We start from the raw sequence: 23514 nt of genomic DNA on the forward strand, positions 1-23514 counted from the left end.
GATTGCTGGGTCATATGGTAGTTCTATTTTTAGTTTTTTAAGGAACCTCCATACTGTTCTCCATAGTGGCTGTATCAATTCACATTCCCACCAACAGTGCAAGAGGGTTCCCTTTTCTCCACACCCTCTCCAGCATTTGTTGTTTGTAGATTTTCTGATGCTGCCCATTCTAACTGGTGTGATGTGATACCTCATTGTAGTTTTGATTTGCATTTCTCTAATAATTAGTGATGTTGAGCAGCTTTTCATGTGCTTCTTGGCCATCTGTATGTCTTCTTTGGAGAAATGTCTATTTAGGTCTTCTGCCCATTTTTGGATTGGATTGTTTGTTTTTTTAATATTGAGCTGCATGAGCTGTTTATATATTTTGGAGATTAATCCTTTGTCCGTTGATTCATTTGCAAACATTTTCTCCCATTCTGAGGGTTATCTTTTCATCTTGTTCATAGTTTCCTTTGCTTTGCAAAAGCTTTGAAGTCTCATTAGGTCCCATTTGTTTATTTTTGTTTTTATTTCCATTACTCTAGGAGGTGGGTCAAAAAAGATCTTGCTGTGATTTACGTCAGAGAGTGTTCTTCCTATGTTTTCCTCTAAGAGTTTTATAGTGTCCGGTCTTGCATTTAGGTCTCAAATCCATTTTGAGTTTATTTTTGTGTATGGTGTTAGGGAGTGTTCTGATTTCATTCTTTTACATGTAGCTGTCCAGTTTTCCCAACACCACTTATTGAAGAGACTGTCTTTTCTCCATTGTATGTCCTTGCCTCGTTTGTCATAGATGAGTTGACCATAGGTGCGTGGGTTTATCTCTGGGCTTTCTATCCTGTTCCATTGATCTATATTTCTGATTTTGTGTCAGTACCATATTGTCTTGATTACTGTACCTTTGTAGTATAGTCTGAAGTCAGGGAGTCTGATTCCTGCAGCTCCGTTTTTTTTCCCTTCAAGACTGCTTTGGCTATTCGGGGTCTTTTGTGTCTCCATACAAATTTTAAGATTTTTTGTTCTAGTTCTGTAAAAAATGCCATTGGTAATTTGATAGGGATTGCATTGAATCTGTAGATGGCTTTGGGTAGTATAGTCATTTTCACAATATTGATTCTTCCAATCCAAAGAACATGGTATATCTCTCCATCTGTTGGTATCATCTTTAATTTCTTTCAGCCAGTGTCTTAGGGTTTTCTGCATACAGGTCTTTTGTCTCCCAAGGTAGGTTTATTTCTTGGTATTTTATTCTTTTTGTTTCAGTGGTAAATGGGAGTGTTTCCTTAGTTTCTCTTTCAGATTTTTCATCATTATCATGTAGGAATGCAAGAGATTTCTGTGCATTAATTTTGTATCCTGCAGCTTTGCCAGATTCATTGATTAGCTCTAGTAGTTTTCTGGTGGCACCTTTAGGATTCTCTATGTATAGTATCATGCCATCTGCAAACAGTGACAATTTTACTTCTTCTTTCCCAGCTTGTATTCCCTTTATTTCTTTTTCTTCTCTGATTGCCATGGCTAGGGCTTCCAAAACTATGTTGAATAATAGTGGTGTGAGTGGACATCCTTGTCTTGTTCCTGGTCTTAGAGGAAATGCTTTCAGTTTTTCACCATTGAGCATGATGTTTGCTGTGGGTTTGTCACATATGGCCTTTATTATGTTGAGATAGGTTCCCTCTATGCCCACTTTCTGCAGAGCTTTTATCATAAATGGGTGTTGAATTTTGTCAAAAGCTTTTTCTGCATCTACTGAGATGATCGTATGGTTTTTCTCTTTCAATTTGTTAAAATGGTGTATCACATTGATTGATTTGCGTATATTGAATCCTTGCATCCATGGGATAAATCCCACTTGATCATGGTGTATGATCCTTTTAATGTGTTGTTGGATTCTGTTTGCTAGTATTTTGTTGAGGATTTTTGCATCTATATTCGTCAGTGATATTGGTCTGTAATTTTCATTTTTGTAGTATCTTTGTTTGGTTGTGGTATCAGGGTGATGGTGGCCTCATAGAATGAGTTTGGGAGTGTTCCTTCCTCTGCAATTTTTTGGAAGAGTTTGAGAAGGATGGGTGTTAGCTCTTCTCTAAATGTTTGGTAGAATTCATCTGTGAAGCCCTCTGGTCCTGGACTTTTGTTTGTTGGAAGATTTTTAATCACAGTTTCAATTTCATTACTTGTGATTGGTCTGTTCATATTTTCTATTTCTTCCTGGTTCAGTCTTGGAAGGTTATACCTTTCTAAGAATTTGTCCATTTCTTCCAGGTTGTCCATTGTATTGGCATAGAGTTGCTGGTAGTAGTCTCTTAGGGTGCTTTGTATTTCTGTGGTGTCTGTTGTAACTTCTCCTCTTTCATTTTTAATTTTATTGATTTGAGTCCTCTCCCTCTTTTCTTTCCTTTTCTTTTTTTTTTTTTTTGCGGTACGCGGGCCTCTCACTGTTGTGGCCTCTCCGGTTGCAGAGCACAGGCTCCGGACGCGCAGGCTCAGCGTCCATGGCCCACGGGCCTAGCCGCTCCATGGCATGTGGGATCTTCCTGGACCGGGGCACGAACCCGTGTCCCCTGCATCGGCAGGCGGACTCTCAACCGCTGCACCACCAGGGAAGCCCCCTCTCCCTCTTTTTTCTTGATGAGTCTGGCTAATGGTTCATCAATTTTGTTTATCTTCTCAGAGAACCAGCTTTTAGTTTTATTGATTCTTGCTATTGTCTTCTTTGTTTCTATTTCATTTATTTCTGCTCTGATTTTTATGATTTCTTTCCTTCTACTAACTTTGGGTTTTGTTTGTTCTTCTTTCCCTAGTTTCTTTAGGTGTGAGGTTCGATTGTTTATTTGAGATGTTTGTTGTTTCTTGAGGTAGGATTGTATTGCTATAAACTTCCCTCTTAGAACTGCTATTGCTGCATCCCGTAGGTTTTGGATCGTTGTGTTCATTGTCATTTGTCTCTAGGTAGTTTTTGATTTCCTCTTTGATTTCTTCAGTGATCTCTTCGTTATTTAGTGACGTATTGTTTAGCCTCCGTGTGTTTGTGTTTTTTACGTCTTTCCCCCTGTAATTGATTTCTAATCTCATAGCGTTGTGGTCAGAAAAGATGATTGATATGATTTCAATTTTCTTAAATTTACTGAGGCTTGATTTGTGACCCACAATATGATCTATCCTGGAGAATGTTCCGTGTGCACTTGAGAAGAAAGTGTAATCTGCTGTTTTTGGATGGAATGTCCTATAAATATCAATTAAATCTATCTGGTATTGTGTCATTTAAAGCTTGTGTTTCCTTATTAATTTTCTCTTTGGATGATCTGTCCATTGGTGTAAGTGAGGTGTTAAAGTCCCCCACTATTATTGTGTTACTGTCGATTTCCTCTTTTACAGCTGTTAGCAGTTGCCTTATGTATTGAGGTGCTCGTATGTTGGGTGCATATATAGTTTTAATTGTTATATCTTCTTCTTGGATTGATCCCTTGATCGTGATGTAGTGTCCTTCCTTGTCTCTTGTAACATTCTATATTTTAAAGTCTGTTTTATCTGATATGAGTATTGCTACTCCAGCTTTCTTTGGATTTCCATTTGCATGGAACATCTTTTTCCATCCCCTCACTTTCAGTCTGTATGTGTCCCTAGGTCTGAAGTGGGTCTCTTGTAGAAAGCATATATATGGGTCTTGTTTTTGTATCCATTCAGCAAGCCTGTGTCTTTTGGTTGGAGCATTTAATCCATTCACGTTTAAGGTAATTGTCGATATGTATGTTCCTATTACCATTTTCTTAATGTTTTGGGTTTGTTTTTGTAGGTCCTTTTCTTGTGTCTCCCACTTAGAGAAGTTCCTTTAGCATTTGTTGTAGAGCTGTTTTGGTGGTGCTGAATTCTCTTAGCTTTTGCTTGTCTGTAAAACTTTTGATTTCTCCATCGAATCTGAATGAGATCCTTGCTGGGTAGAGTAATCTGGGTTGTAGGTTCTTCCCTTTCATCACTTTAAATATGTCATGCCACTCCCTTCTGGCTTGTAGAGCTTCTGCTGAGAAATCAGCTGTTAACCTTATGGGAGTTCCCTTGTACGTTATTTGTCGTTTTTCCCTCGCTGCTTTCAATAATTTTTCTTTGTCTTTAATTTTTGTGAATTTGATTACTATGTGTCTCGGTGTGTTTCTCCTTGGGTTTATCCCGTATGGGACTCTCTGGGCTTTCTAGACTTGGGTGGCTATTTCCTTTCCCATGTTAGGGAAGTTTTCGACTATAATCTCTTCAAATATTTTCTCAGATCCTTTCTCTCTCTTCTCCTTCCGGGACCCCTCTAATGCGAATGTTGTTGCGTTTAATGTTGTCCCAGAGGTCTCTTAGGCTGTCTTCATTTCTTTTCATTCTTTTTTCTTTATTCTGTTCCGCAGCAGTGAATTCCACCATTCTGTCTTCCGGGTCACTTATCCGTTCTTCTGCCTCAGTTATTCTGCTATTGATTCCTTCTAGTGTAGTTTTCATTTCATTTATTGTACTGTTCATCTCTGTTTGTTTGTTCTTTAATTCTTCTAGGTCTTTGTTAAACATTTCTTACATCTTCTCGATCTTTGCCTGCATTCTTTTTCTGAGGTCCTTGATCATCTTCACTATCATTATTCTGAATTCTTTTTCTGGAAGGTTGCCTCTCTCCACTTCATTTTGTTGTTTTTCTGGGGTTTTGTCTTGTTCCTTCATCTGGTACATAGCCCTCTGCCTTTTCATCTTGTCTATCTTTCTGTGGTCCAGTTCCTTGAAGTAGAAGAAATTTATTGCTCTATAGAATAGGAAATCCTAGAAATAATACTATTTGTGTGTGTGTACATACACATATATCTCAAAGCTTCATACTAAGCAGTTGATTTCTTAGCTAACTTGCAATTAGAGATATGAAAATATTTACTGTAATTTTATTCAGCTAAAGTGTTTTTTAAACACTCCATAACTTTATAAGGTAGTTTCCTCTAGAAACTTTTAATTTAATGTGGTATCTAATCTACCCTTTCTCTTTGCTTCTTCTTAGCTCATATTACTGTAACTATTGAGGGGGACAGTGATGCCAGTGATATTGAAGAGGACAGTGATGCCAGTGATGATGCTGATGTTGTGATCGTAGAAGATTCCGATACAGAGGATTATGAGAGCAGAGTTTCCAGTGATGAAATGTTGACTATACAACCAGATTTTGAAAGCGACAGTGATAGCTCTGAGGAACCATCCCAATTGTCATATGGTAATTTTGTTAAATTTCCTCCTGTGTGAAATTTTGCCCCCTGGTCCTCATTTCCAGTAAATTGCTTAAATATTCCTCTAATTTTTACATTAATTAGTTACTGTCAGAGGGCGAAGCTTCGTGTTAATAGCACAGTGTTTACTTGTGCTTTCATTTTCCCTTCATTTAGGCTTTGTCATGTCTCCTTTTCTATTTTTGTTCTACGGGGAGTGGGGAGGTAGCCTTGGAAAGTGTTGGGGAGACTATATTTTGTTTCTGAAGAATTATTTATACCTGGCAACTAAAATTATAACTATCTGGGGGCAAAGCAAAAACTGAACTTATGGGAGAAACATCTTGGGCCAAGAGTCCATGGAACAGACAACATGATTGTCTTTGTTGAAGATCTCAAAGAATCAACAAAAAACTCCCAAGCAATTATGGCAAGATTCTCAGGATACAAGGTTAATATGCAAAAGTCAATCCCTTTCCTATATACAAGCAGTAAACAATTGAAACTTGAAATTAAAAACACAGCATCATTTACATTAGCACCCAAAAAAGAGTCCCTGGAAAGTAGTATCCTGCAACCAGAACTCTAGCTACTTGTCCTTCCAGTGGTTGCTTCTCAACCACAGTAACAAGGAAATGGGAGGCCATTCACCTCCTCACTTATACACAGAGCCAAGAGACGTTAACCCCTTGGGAACATTCCTTCAGTAACTATATGACAGTATGCTCTTTGCCATTTGCTTAGAGACTTGAGTTTCCTACTCTTTAAAACATTGAAATATTGTTGCTTAGATTAGAGGTCAGCGAACTTTTCCTGTAAAGGACCAGATAGTAAATATTTTAGGATTTGCAGTTGTAAGGGCTCTGTTGCAACTACTCAGCTCTGCTGTTGAAATGTGAAAACAACATGATATTAGCAGACGAGTATGGCTGTGTTCCAGTAAAACTTTATGAAAAAAAAAAAAAAACCTTTATGGACACTGAAATTTGAATTTCCTATAATTTTTCCATTTCATGAAATATTCTTTTGTGTTTTTTAAAATTTAAAACTTAAAAATGTGAAAAAAAAACCCACCAAAAAATAAAACCATTCTTGGCTCCTGGGCTATACAAAAACAGGCAGCAGGGTGGGTTTGGTCTACAGGCTGTAGTTTGTCAACCCCTGGTCTAAATGATGCCAAAAGTCATTTGATACCACTTGTTATCAGTTCTGGCTTTAAAACTGTATTCAAGACCAACAGGATGCTTTCTTAGTGTATTACAAAACATCTGACTGACTCCTCGATAGTGGGGAAAGAACTAGAGGAGAATTTTCAATTGTGGATGCCCTTTGACATCTCATTTGTACTTCTAGGAATTTATCCCATAGAACTACTTGCAGAAGTGCACGACTGTTCAGCAGCGTTCTTTGCAAGAGGGAAACTTTAGAAGTAACTTAAATATCCATGAATTGAGGACTGGTTAAATAAATCATGCATGGCCTATGTGCATGATAGGAAACTGAGAAGCTGTTAAAACTGATTGCAGTATGCCTAAAGGTATTAGTTTGGAAAGACTAATACATATTTAGTGGGAAAAGGAGGTTGCAGAGCAGTACTTATAGTCTGATCCCTTTTATCTATGTAACTGACATAAAAATTCAGAATAGGAGATTTCAGAAAAGGTGGCTAGGTAATTTTTTTATTGTGGTAAAATATATATAACATTATATTTATCGTTTTAATCATTTGTAAGTGTTCAAAGTAGCATTTGACAGCCTAATAGCTCTGGCTAAAATTTTCAGTACAGTGTTGATAGCAGTGGTGAAAACGGGCATCCTTGTCTTGCTCCTAATCTTAGGGGAAAAGCTTTCAAGTCATTCACCATTGAATGTGACGTTAGCTGTGGGTTTTCATAAATACCCTTTATCTAGTTGTGGAATTTTCCCTCTGTTCCTAGTTTTCTGAGATTTTTTTTTTTTTTTGCGGCACGCGGGCCTCTCACTGTTGTGGCCTCTCCCGTTGCGGAGCACAGGCTCCAGATGCGCAGGCTCAGTGGCCGTGGCTCACGGGCCCAGCCGCTCCGCGGCATGTGGGATCTTCCCGGACCGGGGCACGAACCCGTGTCCCCTGCATCGGCAGGCGGACTCTCAACCGTTGCGCCACCAGGGAAGCCCCGATTTTCTTGTTTTAATTTTGTATGTATGCCAAGGATAAAAGGCCTTGTCACTTAGGTATGGAGATAAATAACTGGACTTTTGTAATTTGTTTAAGTTAGAGAGCTATCCTTTATCCTTTCAATTTTGTTTGGAAAAATTTTCCCAGTAACATTTTTACAAGTTTTAAATCACCTTAAGATAGACTATTCTATGCAGATTAACGTATGTTTTATAAGGTATGTGTATGAAGAATTTCTTCTCTCTTCTTTAATCTGTTTACCTTAGATCTCCAAGCCCTGTTTTGAAACGGGGGAAGGAGTGACTCAAAGCTGCAGATCCTTTCAGTATATTTGGTTTTGGTTTAGTTGTCCAGACATAACTTTTGAAGGCTACTGGAAGAGACATAGCAGCACTTCCCAAATGGAGACGGTCTATCAGACCCCAAAAGCAAGTTTTTTTAAATGAGATCTTTATTTTTCTGAGTGAAGGATTTATTTCTTTTTATGTGAAAGTTACCTTTTATTATATGTTTAAGGTGTTTTTAATACTGTAAAACTGTGGTTCTTGGTGTTGAGAGAAACCTACATGGTTCATGAAGGAGAATCAGGAGGGACAGTGGAGGAGCTAAGGGTTTGTTCACCCTACTGGACTCTCACCATTGCCAACCGAGCCACCTCTGCTTGGTCAATGAGCAGGGAACTGGGCAGAGCCCTCAGGTCAGAATAGGTAACTGGCTGCAAGGGCCAACAAGGGTTAAATTTGAAAAGACAGGTCCTGTCTCCATAAAAACCAGGATAGCTACCACGAAAAATTAGAGATCTTGTTTTCCTTTGTAACTTTTTTTCCCTTGTAGTGATTAGTGGTAAAACAAATAAACCTTTTAAAGTGAACAAGGGGTGGGGGTCAAAAAAGGACTTCTATGTTTGTTTTGGGCAAGTAAGAGATAGAGTAAAAAAGTGGTATGGTAGAGAAGTCTTTAAGTAATGATAAAAGGAAGAATGATAAGCAGAGACCTGTGGGAGGCAGGATTGAGGTGTGGGAAGGTATCTGACCAGGACAGAGAGTGCCCCTGCTACTATGAATGGTAGGCACCATATGTCTCTGATGGTCAACTGCTTGGGCAGTAGAGATGCTTTTATGATTATGTTCTGCTGAGTAAGCTTCTCTGAAAGATTTCTGCCTTGGTAATGAGGGGATCTGCTCTTTAATTCTGAAACTGCTGGAGACTGAGCTATAGATTCTAAAGGTCTCTATAGGTATGCAGTGAACCTGTGTAGGTTTTTCTAATGTTATTTTTAGTGGATACATATATCCACTAAATATCCATATATCTAGTCTAAAAGTTGTATGGCTTTTTATCAAAACAATATTATAATGCTTATGTTGAATAATTGTTTTCTTTAGAGACATCTAAATATTTAGAGTGACTGGTTATATTCTTAGTCAAAAAGTGGCTAGGTTGTTTATCTTTGTTGGGGCATTTTATATTTTTAATGACAAAAATTGGTATTTATTGTAGAACATTTAGAAAACAAAGATAAGTGATGAGTAAAATCTAAAAATTGCTTATATTCCTGCCATCTGGATATAATCACTGGTAATATTTTTGGTATAAAAGCATTAGGAAACTTTAATTAAAAAATCAGTAATGTTCATTGCCAAGAGTCATTGAGACCAACTGAGGGCAGCATATGTTGTATTCTGTTCCATGTACACAGAATTGTATTGGTTTGGTCCCATCTACTTAAGTAGTCTTACTCTGTTTTTCTAGTAATTAATAGACAAATATAAAATGTGTTATGATTGTAAATATTTGAATTAGAGAAAATCCACAAGAAAGTTTAAAGAGTAAAGAAAGACTCTCAGAAGATACTCCAATATTTGGTGCAGTTTTTTTCCTTAAGGGTTTATATTCAGCCAAGAGAATTGAAAAAACTGAAGCACCTAAAACACCGGATTGTTAAGGGCATGTTGATAGTTTGTTTTCAGTATTACTTTAAATATTTTTCTTTGTTGTGTACATGTAAGCTTCCTCAGATTTGAACCTGAAAAAATGTTTAAGCCAACCACTTAATTCTGCATTTTGCTCATTAAGTTTATAGAAAATATTTTAATTAAAAGACCATGTCTTTTCATTTTTTTCCCTCGCTAATTAAAAATAGTACCCGGTTTAAGCAGAGAGCATGGGCTTTTGGGTGAGATAGACCTGAATTTGAATCCCATTTCTACCACTTCTAGACTAGATGTGTGATACTGGATTGGATGTTACTTACCTCGCTGAGCCTCTCTTTCTTTATATGTAAAATCGAGAGAATAATACTTGCTTTACAAAATTGTAAACACAAATTTTAATAATATATGTGAAGTCTCTGGCTCATTTGAAGTATACAAATTTCTCTTCCCTTTTCTCCCCCAGTGTGTTTTTTTTAAATGAGGTGAAATTCACATAATATAAAATTAACCATTTAATAATGCACAAATTCAGAAACACTTACTAGTACATTCACAGTGTTGTGCAACTACCACCTTCGTCTAGTTCCAGAACATTCTCATCACCCTAAAAGGAAACCCCGTACCCATCAAGCAGTTGCTCCCCACTCCCTCTACCCCCTTGCCCCTGGTTATCATCAATCTCTATTCTGTGCCTATGGATTTACCTGTTCTAGATATTTTATGTAAATAGGATCATATAGTATGTGATTTTGTGTCTGGCTTCTTTCATTTAGCATAATGTCTTCAAAGTTCATCCATGTCATAGCATGTATCGGTTATCCCTTTTCATGGCCGAATAGTATTCCATTGTATGTATATACCACACATTTGTTTACCCATTTATCCATTGATGGACATTTGGGCTGTTTCCACCTTTTGGCTACTTTTAGTAGTGCTGCTATGAACATGCCCACACATGTACTTGTTCGAGTCCTTGTTTAACTTTTTCATGGACCACCAAACTGTTTTCCACAGAGCTGCACAACTTTACATTCCCACCAGCAGTGTATGAGGGTTTCAGTTTCTCCATATGCTTGCCAACACTTGTTATTTTCCTTTTCTTAAAATTATAGCCATCTTAGTGGGTGTGAAGTGGTACCTCACTGTGGTTTTGATTTGCAATCCTTCCTTTATTTTTGAATGGAATGTATTCTAGAAGTTGATTTTTAAGTTGGTTGATTAGCATTTGAAGCGTATTTTTCCAAGAAATCTGTAATGTTGTGACCAAGCTGTGGTCATCTATTTAATGCATAAACTACCTGAATTGTCTCTATAATAATATAAGATCAGAGGCAAAACTTGAATATTAAACATTTATTCATTTAACAAACATTTATTGGATGCCCATTATGTCGCAGATGTTGGAGATATAACCAGGTGTTGGAGATATAACAGTGGAACCCTAGACCAGATGTTGGAGATGTAACAATGGAACTTACATGGTTCCTTCCCCTGAAGGAACTCACAGTGTGTCTAGACAGATAGATGTGTAAGTAAAGATAAGATGCTATAAGATCTGTGCCAGAAGAGATAAATGCCGTATGTGTGGTATATGACCATTAAAATCCTATGGTTTGCCTCAGAGCTTAGTGCTAGAGTTTTACAGAGCTGGTAATTGAGCAGAATTTCAGATAATGCATGGTAGTTTAGCTAGTGACAAGGGAGGGAAGACTTTGCTTGGGTCAGCCTCTGCAAAGGCAGTAAAGGTCAGAATGTTTGGGGATCTGAAGCAGATGATTATGGCTGAATCTATAATGATAGATGGGGAAGAGATGAGATGAGGCTGTGAAGATACGTAGAGGGCCTTGGATACCAGGCCAAGGAGTTCAGAGTTTAGCGTATGGGTAATGTGGCATCACTGAAGATGTTTTAAGTGGAAAAGTGACATACAATTTGTATTTTTGAAAGATCATGCTGATGTACTATAGAGTATGTATTGGAAAGGGCAGCCAGGGATGCCAATTAAGAAGCTAGTGTTGTAGCTTATGTGAGAAGTCATGAGGTCTTGGACCAAGTCATTGACAGGCATAAAGAAGAACACAACTAGGAAATACTTAAAGGAGGTAGGCTTGGTTAGACATGTGAAGGGAGGAAGAGTACAAAGATGACTTCAAGATTTCTGACTTCCGGTAATTTGGTGATAAAAAGGTAATGGCATTCATCAAGATAGAGCATATAGGATAAGCATGATGATTCTCCTTTTGGACATGTTGAGTTTGAGATGCCTATGTAGATTATCTGTTAGCTATTGAAAACACAGCTCTGGAACTTGAGACGGGCCTGTCGGGGATGTGGTGGGGGGGAGGTAGGCACGTGAGTGCTTGAATGAGCAAGAGAACAATTTGGGAATCATTATCATGTGTAGGCAGTAGCTGAAACCAAGGGTGTGAACCAAAGTGCTCAAAACTGAGATGAAGGTAGGGAGAAGATAGCTAATCCTGGGGGACACCATAGGAAAAGTGACAGAGGTACGAGGAGAACAAGGAGGGAGTGGCCATGTGAAGTCCAAGAAAGAATTTTCAAAAGAAGTGTTTAGTGCTTGCTGGAAGTCAAATAAGATCAGGAAGAAGCATCATTGTCAGTGGCTGTTAGGAGGTTATGGGTGATGTAAGCACACAGATTCCCTAAAAAGAGGTGCCTGAAGTGTGCTGGCAGAGGGTTGAAAAATGAGAAAATGACAATAATAGTGACCATGAGCTAGTGTTTCAAGAAGTTTGGTTATAAAAGGAAGGAGTGAAGGTATTACCTGTAGATAATGTAGATAAATAGGAGTTCCTTCTTTGGAGGAAACTTCTTTCTTCCATTTGTTAGGCATTGACAACAATGTTTCCCCATTATCCAATCCACTGATGGAAGAAGGCAAGGAGCACCCTCAGAATCTGGGAAGGGAGAGGGAGAATGGAGACAGGGATGGTTGATGGTGTTGATAATAACAGCGAACATTTATTGAGTGTATACCATGTGCCACGTACAGATTTCAGCTAATTTGCCCAAGCTATCATTTCTCATAGATATTATGTGGTAAAGCTGGATTTGAATGTAATTAATCTGGAGCCAGTGTCTCTGCACTAGATAGTAAGAAGCAGGGGAGAGAATAGGTGTAAAGAGTGGCTCGTACCAGAGTTCCATGTCCATCTGATCTCTACCCTGCTTCTTCCGAGAAAATTCGTAGTCCTCAGCTAGCTCCTGCCTTCCAAAACGCCTGCTGCGATAAGTGTCAAGAACCTGCTTCCTTGTTTCCTTTTCCACTAGTAACTACCCCTTGTGGTTTCCTTCAAGAGTTTTCTTAGCTTATTTGAGGTTTTCTAAAAGGATTTTTTATTGCAAAAAATAAGGAAATAAGTGCATTTAAAAGACTGTCAGTATGCTTATGAAGAGGTAAAGTCACTCTTATGTGACAGTAATAGTCCTTCAAAAAACAGCTATTCAAAAAGCTAGTTTCAGAGGTAAAGCAAACTCTGTCCGTTATGAACGTTTGATTCCTAAAGCAAGGTTTCTGGGATAGGATTGTGGCTTCTCTGGTACAGGCGTGGGGAGAGGAGAGAAGAAATAGGGTAGTGTCTGAAGATACCAGTCAAGGAGGCCAGTGCTATGGCGTGGGATGGCAGCAGGAATGAAGGAATGAAGTTCAGAGGGTTTACACTTGACTCTGCCTCCCCTTGGCTTTTATTGCTGCCCGTGACCCATCAGTTTGTGGCAACATGGGCTCTATGGAACAGGGAGCAAAGTTCCAGGTAGGGGCATTGGGTACCTTGACTGAGTTTCTGTGAATACCAGGCCTCCAGGTTGGATAGTTTAGGTGTAACCATCTCTGTTGATATCTCCATGTTCTTCATAATTGAGGCTTGTGTTGCTTCTTTGGTTTTATAGTTACCAGTATGAAAGATCCTTAGAATAATGACAGTTTCATTGTACATGCATTTTTAGAAATAAGGAAGATGACTTGCAAAGAATTCCTCAGTCTGAAAAAGTTTGCAAAGTCAAATGTTTACAGTGACAGATTTTTTTTCTTTTTTACTCAATTTTGTTTTTTCCAAACCATATGTTACTTTTCTATTTTTGGCTATTCATATTTTGATTTTGTCTATTTCTAGCCTCAAATTCAAGGCATCTGTTTTTACAGTAGTTTCTGCCCTTGTTGTCATATGGTTATATATATAGCATTCAGTCTATTTGAGGAGAAGGAAATCATAAATCTGTCTACTTAAGGAGATAGGAATTATATATATATATATATATATATATATATATACACACACACACACACACACACACACACACACACAAACATACATATAAAATATGAACCGTATGACTGGGACCGTATTTATTTCTTCTGGATTTCCTAAATTGCCTAGATTGGTAAAAAGAACACACTAGGTATTAAGTAAATGGTGGATGGAAAAATCTGGAGAACAGTAAGCAACCATACCTCTATCATGTCTTTTTAGATCAAAAGCAAGATACATATTAATTTATATCTCTAATCCATTTTAGTTCCTCTTCAGGTCAGCCATGTGTAAGCCAAACCAGCACAGGTATAACAGTAACTGGAAATAGGGGTTGCTGTTCATTTCTAAGTGTATTTCCTTTTCTACGATAATTGTATGTGCTACTCTCTTTTCATAGCTCAGAGAATGCAAGCAGTACCTTTCAATAATAAAGCATCTTCATGTGTCAACAGAAACGTACATTTAATGAGTACTGTTTGGCAATAAATATTAAATAAGGTTAAATCTCCAGGCATGAAAAGTTTTACCAGCGTGTTTTTGTCTGTACTTGTTAATGTTTTCTCCTTATAAGTATGCCTCCACATCTGATTTTAAAAAAACCCAAGACTTCCTCTGTCAGAGAGCACCTAGCAACTAGTGAATTATCATAGGAGTTCACAGGGTTGTCTTTTGGGCCTTCTTCTTCTTCTTTTTTGAAACACATGCACTTTGACTCGGGGGAGTGAATTTAATAGGCTTTTTTGTTAGAGGACAGAAAGCAAGGTGGCGTATTAGAAAAAGCATGCACTTAGGAGATAAAAGTCTCTTAGCCAAATGGGTGATCTTGGCAAAGTTAGCTAATCGCACAGAGCCTAAGTTTCCTCAGGTATAAAGTGGGGAATAATACCTACCTCATAGGACATTTGGGAGGATTACATGCAATAACAGATATTGAAGCACTTAGCATGTAATGGGTAGCCAGTACATGTTGGCACCTACCTCCTTTCTTTCTTCAGTTCCCCCTGTTCCAGGCTTCCAGGCCTACTCTTGACTTTATTTCCTGCCTTCTGATTGTTTCCCAAGATTTATTCATTTCTTTTGCATTTTCATAATTGAGTAACTTCATATCTCCTGGACATTTTTCTTACCCAAGCATTGTCTGTTCTACCTGAAGATAAGCTGAGGAACCAGGTATCTTTTGTGTTAGGTATTCGCATAAAACTTTTATTAAAGATGATTAGCACATCCTTCTGTATATTTTACATACTTTTTTCAAAGAGGTTTTTACTCACTTTGTTACCACTATGAACACATGGTTGTAGTGCTATGTATAATTTTCACCTTATCTTTTAAACAAATCTAATTTCTTTTTCAATAGTTTAATTAATACTGAATAGAGTTTTAGCATGGTGTGTATATGTTATATGATTGCTCTTTGGAGGAGAGATAAAAATACATGTATAATGTATATAGTTTAATTTTGCTGTTCAGTGTATTGAATGATTACTCATTCCTCTTTAGTTAAAGTAGTTTAAAAAGTATTTTGTTCTAGGTGCTGGGGATATGGCAGTGAACCAAACTGAGTCTTTGCCGTTGAAAAGCTCGCTTTCTAAAGTGAAAAAATTTTAATTTTTCATAATGCATTTTTCTTACTTTGGTCGTACATGTATATATGTACCATGCATCAAGGAGTTTTATTGTAATAGAATATTATATTTGGGGGGAATATTTGAAGCTATGGCTCAAATATTTTGTGTCCCAAGATTTATTAATATCAAATGTCAAATTTTTTAGATCAAATATTGACTTCATTACATTTGCCATGTTCCACAAAGTAATACTTTATTACAATACTTTATATAAAATATACTTGTTTTGGAGGTCTAACATTGGCTTGCAGGTTGAAAATATTTTTCGTTCATTTAGTAAATATTTTTTGAGGACCTCCTATACTCCTAGGTTCTGTCTTAAACTAACCTAGTACAGGAATTTAAACTCAGGCCCAGAGCGCAATCTATTTGCTTTTCTTCATGCCATATATTAAAAGGTGGGGACCAGAACTGTGGTGATGAATAGATTGGTCAAGAGAATGAGGATTTATTTGGGTTTAGTTACTGGGAAGGGGTCATTACCTTGGAAAGAATTTTTTTTAAATGGTTGGGGGGAAGAAAAGCTTATTATAGGAGACTAAGGAAGCCCAGAATAATAAGGAAACTGAAGTATGAAGTATAGGCGATTCTTCTTTGTATCTTGTTAGTGAGTAGAAGGAAGATTCATGCAAGGGCTTGAAAGTACCAAAAACTAGGGAAGGAAACTTCCAAATGAGGGATATATGAGGGTTGTAAGAGAGAGCAAGGAGTTGGGGATCAAGTGATTAAATACCATGAAGAGAGGAGATAATTGAAACTGTAATGTTCCAGAGGAACCAGAGAAGATAGTTATTAGGACAAAAGTGAAAGGGGATTTGGCCTAGAAGAGTAGAGAGAAAACTTCATTTGATATAAGAGGAAGAGATGAGAATGAATGAAAATAAAAGTATTTTAAGATGGAGGAATGGGATGTCTATGATCACTCCCAAAAGATAGCCTTTACTCTTCTCATAAAGTAGACGGTAGGGTCATTTGCTGAATGGAATAGGGTGAGAGGGAGAGGGGAGCTTAAAAAGGGGAAAATGTTCTGCCATTGAAACATACTTGGAAATCAGTGAGTTGAAGCAGTGACACCCCAGTTGAGGTTAGCATGGATGTTACAGTGATCTACAGTGTCCCAATGTTCTGTAGCAGGAGTTGGCAAACTACAACCTGAGGGCCACATTTAGCCCACGTAGCCTGTGAGCTAGGAATAGTTTTTATATTCATAAAGGGTTTAAAAAAAGAGAGAGACAAAGAAGATTGTATGACAGAGACCATATGTGACCTTCAAAGCCTAAAATATTTACTCTCTGGCCCCTTAAGGAGAGAACTGACCCTTGCTCAAGACCAGAGAAAGCAAATGATAGTGTGACTCAGTGGTTGGAGCTGACATGTTGGACATGATCAAAGATCAGGGGGTGATAACGTAAGGGATACTAGTTATGAGGGTTTTGGTGGAGGTGGACAGTTGGGTGCAGGTTGATAAGGGGGTAAAGTAAAGCCAGAAGAAAGCTAACAGATTGGATGAAAATGGAGAGGGCTTGTGGCTAGATCTCATAATGAGAATGAAAAGCATGATCAGTTGGTATAAAGCAAAGATGACAGGTAAGGAAGTTGGAGGTGGAGAAGGGAAGCACAGTTGGTTATCTTGGAGGTTGAAGAGCTTCACAAATTGTCTATTGATGAGGTCGGGATGATGGAGCATCAGAAGTATGATATTTAAATTCCTGAAGATGATAACAGGGAGACTCTGTAAGAAGAAATCATGTGAATTAGGTTACTAGAGTTATTTGAAGAAAGTGGAAGTGGGCATGGAGTATGATGAGGTAAACGATGGTAAGGAGTTAAACAGAGGCTGGTGTAGGTAGATAAATTACTATAAATAAGGGGAGGGGGAAAGTGATGGGGTGGCAGTTAAGTGGTCCTCCATTTGCCCTGTCAGCTGTTCCATCCTCTTGACTAGGTAATTGATAGAGGTAGACAAAAAGGCTGCAGGGAAGATGTGGTATTCTCCATAGAAGGTCACATTTACACATAGTCTTTGAGGATGGGAGAAGCAAAGTGGTAGATTAGTTTCAAGTTGTAAAATGAAGCCCTCAAAATAAAAGTGGTTGATGTTTTTTGCACAGATGTATAAATGTTTTACTTATACAGCTCTTCCTGTAAAGACTTTTTGACGTTAGTAGTATTTACTATGTAAAGTTCATTTTTTGTACTAATGAAATTATTAAGGGATTAATACTAAAAGTATCTCTCTTTACTTAACTATGAATATATACAAGAGTAACCTGGCAGGTAATGTTCATTTGAAATATTAAAACTGTCTTGATTGGGCTACAAATAACTAATAGATACAAATCAGTTGGGCATGATAGTGGTCTTTCCATGACAATGTTAATGTAGAGTCTATATTATAGCTTATGAAGCTTTACTATTAAACATACATATAGGAACATAATGTACTTTAGCCGCTAAGACTCTAGTTAGGGGGATTCCCCTGGCGTTTAAAAGATGAAGCAGGAGCCGTTGATAGCTGCTTTGTTATGTTTTTCTGTATTGGCGGGCAAAATGATTCCTGTATATATGGCATAATTGGATAGTATTTTCTGAAGGAAAAACTTTTCTGTGCCAAGGACTAAAAATATGAGAAGCAGACAAAAGGTAAATTGATAGAAATTTTCACTGTGCTAATTAAGTGGGAAGTTACTGGTTCTTATTATAAAAGCCTCTTTATTTTTTTCTGGAGGATCCGACTATTTCCTGATAATCTGAAATCTTAAATACCTAAAATGTGATTTTAAATGGTACCTTTATTTTAAGTGGTTTTCAATGAATGACCTTTGGAATATTTTTAAAGATTGAGTTAAATTTCTTTTGAATCATAAGAAGAAAATACCTTAATTATGTCATTTATTTTAATTGTATTTTTGTGTTGTGTGTTTTTTCCCTCAGTTCTTGTTACAAAGAATATAGCAAAAACACAGTCTTCTCCTTCCAAAGCAACCCAGCGTTCAATGCAGTCTCTACAGAAAACTGCTGTAGTATTACCAACACAGCAGATCAAGAAATCAGGTTGGACTAAACCACCTGCACATACTTCAGTCCCCAAGAAGGGGAGTTCTGTTAAAAATATCACACCAAGGAAAAAAGGCCCAAACTCAGGAAGAAAGGTTAGTTGTATCTCCTACTAATTTGTATTACAGGTCTCTGTAGTGCCTTATTATTAAACATACAGTTTAGGACTTACTAAGAGTGTTATGATGCCTTTTAGGAATGTACCAAGAGTATATAAGGCTTTTTACAAGGTGGAGCGGGGAGGGGAAGGGAAGGATTGGGAGTTTGGGACTAGCAGATGTAAACTATATATAGGATGGATAAATAACAAGGACCTACTATATAGCACAGGGAACTATATTCAATATCCTGTGATAAACCATAATGGAAAGGAATATGAAAAAGGATATATAACTGAGTCACTTTGCTATACAGCAGAAATTAAACACAACATTGTTGTGTCAATCAACTATACCTAATTAAAAATTTAAAAAAAAGCATATAAGGCTTTTTAAGGCCCCTGTAACAATCAAGATTGTTATTTCTTTTCTTGGATAAATTTAAAACTGAATCGTGTTCGACCTCTTCAAAACCACATTGAAGATACTGCATGGGTGTATTTATGTTCGAGCCAGTTTATTTAAAACTCAGTATACTTTAAAAATCAATGCGAAGTGAATTTTACTGTACATAGATTATACCTCAGTAAAATGGGGGTGAGGGGGAAATCAGTGTGATGATAAATTCAGTGATGCTAAAGTCACATCCTACCTAACTGACTCTCCCCCAAAGAAAACAACTCTAAAACCTGGAAATAATAGAAAAAGCAGCTACCCGAAGACACTGGAGAATGAATGGAAGCAGACAGACTGTGGTTGGGGGGAATACACATAGGAGGAGGGGTGTTATACGAAATGCTATATTCAGCAAACATACTCTTCAAGAATGAAGAACTAAAGACATTTTCAGGTTAAGAGCATACAAAAAATTCATCACTGGCAGACAAACACTGTAAGAAATGCTGAAGGAAGTTATCTCTAGGTAAATACTAATGACTTTCTTTTTGCTTTTTTCCTCTTAATTTCTTTATAAAAATAGGACTATTTAAAGCAATAATTATAATGCAATACAGTCTTGTGGGGTTTATAACATACATAGATATAATACATAAAAAATGATAGTATAAAGGCTTAGGGGTGGGGGATATGGATTTGTAGCATTGCAAGGTTTCAACATTTTCTGTTAAGTAGTACAATATTAACTTTATGTGGATTGTACATTGAAACTCCCAGAGCATATTGTAAAAATACAAATGCAAAGAAATATAGCTAAAAAGCCAATAGGAAAATTAAAATGGAATTCTAAGGACTATTCAAGTAATCAACAACAACAAAAAAGAGGAAAGTAAGACAGAGGAACAAAACACAGAGGAAACAAACAGAAAACAAATAATAAATGGTAGACCCAGACCGAAACTTATTAATAATTACTTTAAAAATTAGTCAACTAACCTTTTCAGTTAGAAGACAGAGATTATCAAAATGGATTTTTTAAAAGATCCAAATACATCCTGTCTACAAGAAATACACTCTAAATATAAAGACATAGAATCTCTCTAGATGTTAGAACTGAATTAAATTTCAGCAGTATTACCTTAAACATTTCTGAGTTCAGCCACCTGATATCAATATATATAACGTTTCTATTTTGTTACAACTAATGTTTGCAGTATGGAGCAAAATGACAATACCATTTTGATTTTAAAAACTTACATTAGTATTGGTATTTTATTTTAAAAGGCATTCAAAATTTATAAAATAAAAATCAAAAGTCAGGGCTTCCCTGGTGGCGCAGTGGTTAAGAGTCTGCCTGCTCATGCAGGGGACACGGGTTCGTGCCCCGGTCCGGGAAGATCCCACATGCCGCGGAGCGGCTGGGCCCGTGAGCCATGGCCGCTGAGCCTGCGCATCTGGAGCCTGTGCTCTGCAACGGGAGAGGCCACAGCAGTGAGAGGCCCGTGTACCGCAAGAAGAAAAAAAATCAAAAGTCAATAAAACTGAATATTTTTCAAATATAAAATCATAAATATTGAAAAAATCAAATAAGCAGATTATTCTAATGTAAATTCTTAGCAGATGAAATTTTTTAAAATAAAAATAAATTATAAGGGGACTTCCCTGGTGGCGCAGTGGTTAAGTCTCCACACTCCCAATGCAGGGGGCCTGGGTTCAATGCCTGGTCAGGGAACTAGATCCCACATGCATGCCGCAACTAAGAGTTCGCATGCCACAACTAAGGAGCTGGAAAGCCACTACTAAGGAGCCCTCCTGCCGCAACTAAGACCCAGTGCAACCAAATAAATAAATAAATAATTTAAAAAAATAAATTGTATAAACTTAAGGAAAGTTAATGAAATTTAAAGGCAAATCATTTATTTTAAATGCATTTTAAAAATTAAAATGTATCAAGGGTGTCATTGATGCATATATTTAGTACATATTTTCCAGTTGCTGAGAAAAGTCTTTGTGATTAGCTGGTATATGGTCAAGATATGATAACTCCAAAAAGTTTCTCTTCATGCTTTTACTTTCAAATAATTCCAATGCCGATTTGACAATTTTGAAGAGATCTTTTTGAAAATATTGTTGCATGGTGGTGAGGAGGGGCAAGGGAAAGATAATGTAATTTTTTTGATAATAAACTTTTTTGTTGCAAAGGAAGCATTTCGATCCACCTTCATCTTTTTTAGCTTCATTATTTCATCATAAAAAGATGAAGATTCAACTCTTTGAACTAGAGTAAGAATTGTTCTTGCTGTACTCTCCTTTGTCAATTATTTTCTTCCCTTCCTTAAGCATTCTAGAAGTATGGAAGTATGGAAGCACATTTTCCAAATAAATGTATTCAATTTACATTGTTAGTGCAAACACACTATTTTGGTATGTCCTAAGTCAAAGGATTTAGATTTTAGATTTTTAAAATACTGAAAGAATGAGAATATATTGACACAATAATTGTAATTTAGTATTTTCAAAATAATTTACTAAGATACTGTGAACCCAAATGACAGTCACTAATTTAAACAAAGAAAGAAAAATCCAACAACACTGTTTGTTTTTTTCTCCTTTTTCCCTGCCTTTTAAATATCTTCTATTATTACCTTTTCTAGGCACAAGATCCCCTTCTCTGATACTGAAGAGTTGTGTTTGAAGATAGCTCCTAGAAAACCCCAAGAGTTGATATAAAATAAACAAAACACTAGTGACGTTAACAATACCCAGAAGACATTTGGTTCTTACATACAACAGGCATAATTTTGTATGGACTTTAGCAAGCCACTTACGATTTTGTCAAAATTATCGTATGTAATATGGAGAAATGCAGGCTAGATATGGTAAAAACCCAGATGAGTGACTGCTTTCTGAAGACAAACTTTGTCCTCTGCCTTGTTGAGGTCCCCCACCCTCATCTGATGAATTGCTGGATTAGATTTCCAAACTCCTTTAGCAGTGTAAAAAACTTACTGGGAACCTCAAAAAAAAAAAAATAAAACAAGTTTTACAGAGTGAATTATTTTGGCTAAAGTGTGACTAGTTGGAACAGGGGGTAGCATTGGGAATCCCAGCCTCTTGGTCTCTTCCTCTCCTACCTGACCAGCTTATGGGCCCCTCTTAGGAGCACAGTCTGAAAAGTACTGCAGTTTGTGACACAGGGATTTCCAACCCAGAGGACTTCAGACAACTGATCATTTGTGAACCAGTGATGCCAATAATTTTATGACCTCCTTATCTAGGAATTTTTTTTTTAACAGGAAAAATGTATTCCTGTTGTATGTTCCACATCTTCAACTTCTGTCAGTATGCTGGCCAGAGGACGTGGTGGTGTTTTATATGATAAGGATGCTATTCCTGGGTCATCTAAAATAGTGATGTCTACAGGTAAATTAATATTTTTAAAAGAGTATAAAATTAGTTATCTTTTGTTGTATTATTTTCAGTGTCTTTGAAGTCCTGGAAATAAAATAAGAGGGAAAAAGGATAATAGTAGACGTTTCTTTTAGCATTTTTCATATTAAAATATTTTGAAATTCTGATTGTTCATTTTGATGTCAAGGAAAAACAGTCTGTTTAAATACATAAGTCACTTGAAAATTCAACACCCTTAAGATATCCCTCTTGGTAAGATTTATAAAATTTACATTATTGTCAAATCTATTCTTGTTTTCCCATTATCTCATTTCACAATTTGTCTTTTTTGTCTTGTATGTATTTTTAAGGTACCTCAAACCTTATTTTAATGTCTTATAAAATTTTCACAGATCCTTGCCTGTCAGGGGGCATGATGACTTTAAATTGTTCTTTGCTTTGTGAAGAGTGTGAAATGACAGACACCCAAACTAATCAGTCCCTTTTATTTGTCATTTCCTGCAAATTTTCTTATTCCTTTTCTGTTTTTTAAAGCAAGTTTTTTTGCTCCCTCTCCTAGATCCTTAATTATCTCTCTTACATTCTTCTGTTCCTTGGACTTTTCCCCTCAATTTTTCTTTTCTTATTAAAAAGAAATTATAATTTAATTTAATTTTTTGAAATAGAAATCACTTTCAAAATGATTATTGTAACATACCCCCCCCCCTTTTTTTTGGCTGTGTTGGGTCTTTGTTGCTGCGCATGGGTTTTCTCTAGTTTTGGCGAGTGGGGGCTACTCTTTGTTGCGGTGCACAGGCTTCTCGTTGCAGTGGTTTCTTCTCTTGTTGTGGAGCATGGGCTGTAGAGTGCAGGCTCAGTAGTTGTGGTGCACAGGCTTAGTTGGTCTCCGGCATGTGGGATCTTCCCAGACCAGGGCTCGAACCCGTGTCCCCTCATTGGCAGGTGGATTCTTAACCACTGCACCACCAGGGAAGCCCGTAACATACCTCATTTTGTCTCTTTATTATTTCTGATTTTTAGTCCATTAGGAGGGGAGCCTAGCTAAACGAGAATAAACATTGAAATCCTTGTTTAGCTCACTTGTGTTCAGTAGAACGTTGTCCATGCCATCAGCACCTCATGTTAAGTTTTTAATAGGTGTTTCATTTCTGTGACAGAGTCCATCCTTCCTCTGGCTATTGCCACAAAGCTTAATTATCATATATTTCAAAATAGTGAAAGTGAGATTAATGGGTTTTTATTGTACTAAATATAGACTGTATACATGAAAATTTTGCAGTAAATTGAGTAGTGGATAAAAATAATGTGCCTCTTGATTTAGGGGGACAATATATTTTCTGTTTGTTAATAATCATATTAC

General features: G+C 37.0%; 2 protein-coding genes across 2 annotated transcripts in view; both read left to right on the plus strand.

Annotated features, from left to right (window-relative positions):
• LOC308609219 (sex comb on midleg-like protein 2) overlaps positions 1 to 5017 on the plus strand; it is a 142793-nt gene extending 137776 nt beyond the window's left edge. Inside the window, exon 16 of the mRNA XM_081222839.1 lies at positions 5003 to 5017. The gene's annotated coding sequence lies outside the window, so the exon portion shown is untranslated. The remainder of the gene's footprint in view (positions 1 to 5002) is intronic.
• Positions 1 to 23514, plus strand: part of LOC308609492 (sex comb on midleg-like protein 2) — a gene marked incomplete at its 5' end in the record, with an annotated part of 41654 nt that overhangs the window by 3682 nt on the left and 14458 nt on the right. Inside the window, 3 exon segments of the mRNA XM_081223137.1 lie at positions 5003 to 5212; positions 18127 to 18344; positions 22040 to 22166. Coding sequence (XP_081079263.1) covers positions 5003 to 5212; positions 18127 to 18344; positions 22040 to 22166 — 555 coding nt within the window.

The sequence above is a fragment of the Mesoplodon bidens genome, assembly GCF_964165515.1.
Source record: "Mesoplodon bidens genome assembly, chromosome: X".
Classification (NCBI taxonomy): Eukaryota; Metazoa; Chordata; class Mammalia; order Artiodactyla; family Ziphiidae; genus Mesoplodon; species Mesoplodon bidens.